A 3,683-nucleotide genomic window follows, 5' to 3' on the forward strand; every position below is an offset into this window, starting at 1 on the left:
GGGGGGGCGCGGGGGGCACGGGCTCCTTTCTCCTCACAGCTTTGTCGCCTCCCGGCCGCGCACTTCTCTGTCCCTGACGCCGGGCCTGAGCTCTTGTACCTAGAGGCCACATGAGTCCCCTGTTCAGGGGGTTCCTGGCCGCCTCTATTCAGGGCAGCCAACAGGGACGCTCTGTGGCGGTCGAGGACCTCAAAGAACGAGGCCTCAGGCCCCATGGGCGCGAAAGCCATGAGGACGCAGAGCCGCGCGATCCTCCCTCCAGTAGGCACGTGGCGGGGGCGGGGCGGGGCGGCGCCTGGCGCATGCGCACACCACATCTTCGCGGCAGCCGCGAGCCACGCATGCGCATAGCGTCGGTCCTGTGGCGCAGGCACATGCGCAGTGCGGCCTCAGGTGTACTCCACCTGCGAAGGCGAGAGGTGAGTGTTTACCTGGGTTCAGGTCTGGCAAATGTTGGGAATCTGGGGGAGCTGGGCTGAGATTTCCTTGAGCTGACGAAATTTTTTTGTGAGGATTGTTTAGAGAAAGTAATTAGAACAATTTTTCATAAAACGATTCTGGGTCTGGAGATGTAGCTTGGTGCGGAGGCTAGAGTTGGACCATAGCATTAAAAGCACCAAGAGGGCTGGGGAGATAGCTCGGTGGTCGGAGCACCCGCCTGGGAAGCGCGAGGACTCAGCTTCGATCCCCGGTGCTGCATGCTGTGCTGGACCCGGAATTCCGGGCAGTGCTATTGCTGGCCCGGAAACCAGGCATGGTGGAGCACGCCTGTAATCCCAGCTCTAGGGAGGCCGAGACAGGAGGATCACTACAAGTCTGAGCTGCATAGGGAAACCCTATACCACATAAATAAGTAAAAATAAACAAGTAAACAAATGAAAAGAACAAGAAGGAAAGGTTATGAAGATCCCACTACGTGCCTGAAACCCTTTTTGTTGCTGTGTTTTACTGAGAGCCAGGCACACACAATTCAAGTTTTTATTAGTATTTATGTGAGAACTGAGGGATTACAGAGCCGGTACACTCAGCCACTCTCCTTTTTCCTTTAACTACTGGGAGAGGTTTGCACTGGGTTAAAATACTAACCTCACCACGTTGCACCCCTATCAGGTTTCACAAGTTAGAACACAAGTCATCCACTTAAATTTGAATTTCAGCTGAACAACGAATCCTTTTTTTTTTTTTTTTTTTGGCGGGGGAACTACTTCCATGTAATCTTTAGGACATACTTTTACTAAAGTTATGTCGTGGTCATCTTCAGTTCAAACTTAACCAGGCATGCCGTATTTTACCCAGGAACTCTACCAGTGCACTGTGTCCCCCCTTCCTGACACGGTGGGCTGTTTCCTTCTGCTCCCGGCCTCCTGGAGCTGAGGGCAAGGATTCAGAGGGCCAGGCATGGAGTCCTGACTCCGAGTAACTCCCTTGATCAAGAGGAAGTTGGGTGAGACCCTGGAGCAAGGTGCGTGTGACACGCAGGTCCAGCCTGGGTGGGTGCTGAGTCCCACAACAGTCACCTGCCCCAGAGAACTGTTTGATTCCTTCAGTTCCTCTTCACGTGATACTTCTGAGTATGCACAGTGGACTCCCTCTGTCCACGTTGAGGATTGCCTCTGTGTGTGTTTGGGTGTGTGTCCTCCTCGGATAGCCCTGAGCCGAGGGCATGTGTCATTGTCACAGTACTTCTCTGCGCCTACCCTGAGCTCTCTAGTTCTAGCTACTGAGCACTTGGCTGTAGAAGGAGGAAAAGGAAGACTGAAGATAGACAGGCGAACCCTTAATATTAAGTTAGCAGGGTGAAAGTGCACTTAGCAACCCTGAGAGGTGAGGGTTATCCTCCCCGTTTCACAGCTGGAGAAGCTGAGGCTTGGAGAGGTTGAGCTATCTATGCCAGGTTGTACCTCTAGGAAGTGACAGAAGCTAAGGGAGAGGCCTTGACATTGTGTTCATACTCTTAGCACTTGGGGTGTGAAGTGCCTCCCAGGGCTGACTAGGCGCAGAGCTCTTTTGGTAGTAGAATTCCTGTTTGGCCTCAGGTTTCCTTTTCCATGAGATGAAGGTGTTGTGGCAAATGGGCTTCCAGATGTCACCGCCAGTGAGGAGCACGCCACGCCGACAGGAGGCCTTTTGAGGACCAAGGTGAGTCAGTGGTACCATCAAGGCAGAGCCATGGCTCTCCTGTGACAGGAACCACACCTGGATCGGTATTGCTTAGCACTGACACAACCGGAAGCAGCAGCTCTGTCCTAGCTCTCTCACTACGCAAGGCCTCCCAGCTGGGTGAGGTCGCAGGTGGAGGTCACAGTGACAAGGTGAGCACACTCACACTAAACCTGCCTTTCCTGCAGCTGACACCACAAGGTGCTACTTGAAAGGGCCTCGCTTGGGCTTGCGCTGCCTGGACTGAGGAGGGCTGGCAGCTCTTCCCGGCAGCTGCAGCCACCTCTCCCCCTGGTATCCAGGGAGTGCCTGGTGGGAGCCCAGGCAGCTGTGTGTGCTGTCGCCTCCACATCAAAGGAGGCCAGCACTCAGGCCCCAGACGTGAGATGGACCCAGAAAGACACATGTGCCACTAACAACCTCCTCCTGTGACCCTGGAAGATATTAACCTACAGGAGCTGCTTCTGAGTCCTTCTGTTATACAGGCCAGCTGAGCTTCTCCCCAAACGCCCCTGTGGGGTCTTTCCTCCAGCCTCACTCTATATCCCCCCCAAATCTGTCTGAGGGCTGGCACTTCCCTGGAGTTGGAAATGTTTAAATTACATGCAGTGGTCATTTCAGCCTCTGAGAGACCACGAAAGAGAAAAGAGGTAGCCAAGGAGGGGGGCCTCTCGAACACCACAGGAGAGACTGTCAGGCCTACCACACTTTTAAGATAATTTTTATTTATTTAACAGTACTGGGGATGGAGCCCAGGGCTCACATGTGTTGAGCAAGCCCCTCGGCCCCAGAGCTGCACCCTTAGCCCTACCTGTCACCTGTAAGCGAGGTAGTTTCCTTAGCAGATGTAAGAAAATTTTAAAGTATGGATTCTTGAGATACAAGTAGTGAAAATGCAGTCCATTTTCTTTGTTTCTTGAGAGTTGATGAGATTTTTTTTTTCTTTTTCCTTCTTTTCACAAAATATTTACCCAGTTCAGAAGTATGTGAAGTAAAAGCCAGAGGAAACGCCCACCCGAGCATGGCTGCTTCCAGCTCCACTTTGAACCACTCTGAGGGCCATGCCTGCACTCTGGCGTTATTACTTCCTGGCCCTGGGGCCCTTGCACTGCCCTCTCCTCAGCAGCTCCAAACACTTTTGTCCTTTATCTCTCCCTACTCCACTCCTTTCACCTGGAAAACACCCTGGCTAATTCTGTACCCTTTAAATGCTCCCCCCCATTTCCCTGGATGTCCCTCACAGTCTTGCCTCCTGTCGTCCCTGTGTCTTTATCTGCTTGTGATTCCTGCCTTGGGAGCCTCAGGAAGAAAGTGGGCTGTGCCTATCCTGTGCCTCATGTTTCCTGAGGCTTCTAGAAAGTTCTTGGAGAGGTTGATTGAGTGAATAAGGTAGAGGACAACTCCCCGTAGGGTTGTCTTTTTTTACTTCTTCATTGTATTTCATCCTGGGCAGCTTTCTATGTATACCCTGGACAGCCTTCAGTGACGCTGAGTGAGATCATCCTCTATACTTGTGCAGTCAC

General features: G+C 52.5%; 1 protein-coding gene across 3 annotated transcripts in view; it reads right to left on the reverse strand.

The window, feature by feature from the left end:
* Spo11 (SPO11, initiator of meiotic double stranded breaks) overlaps positions 1-230 on the reverse strand; it is a 19,122-nt gene extending 18,892 nt beyond the window's left edge. For all 3 annotated transcript variants that reach the window (XM_012515773.2, XM_004636009.2, XM_004636008.2), the window contains exon 1: positions 100-230. In XM_012515773.2, the coding sequence (XP_012371227.1) occupies positions 100-230 (131 nt within the window). The remainder of the gene's footprint in view (positions 1-99) is intronic.
* Between the last annotated feature and the right edge of the window lie 3,453 nt (positions 231-3,683).

This window comes from Octodon degus, unplaced genomic scaffold (genome assembly GCF_000260255.1).
Source record: "Octodon degus isolate 3935 unplaced genomic scaffold, OctDeg1.0 scaffold00077, whole genome shotgun sequence".
Classification (NCBI taxonomy): Eukaryota; Metazoa; Chordata; class Mammalia; order Rodentia; family Octodontidae; genus Octodon; species Octodon degus.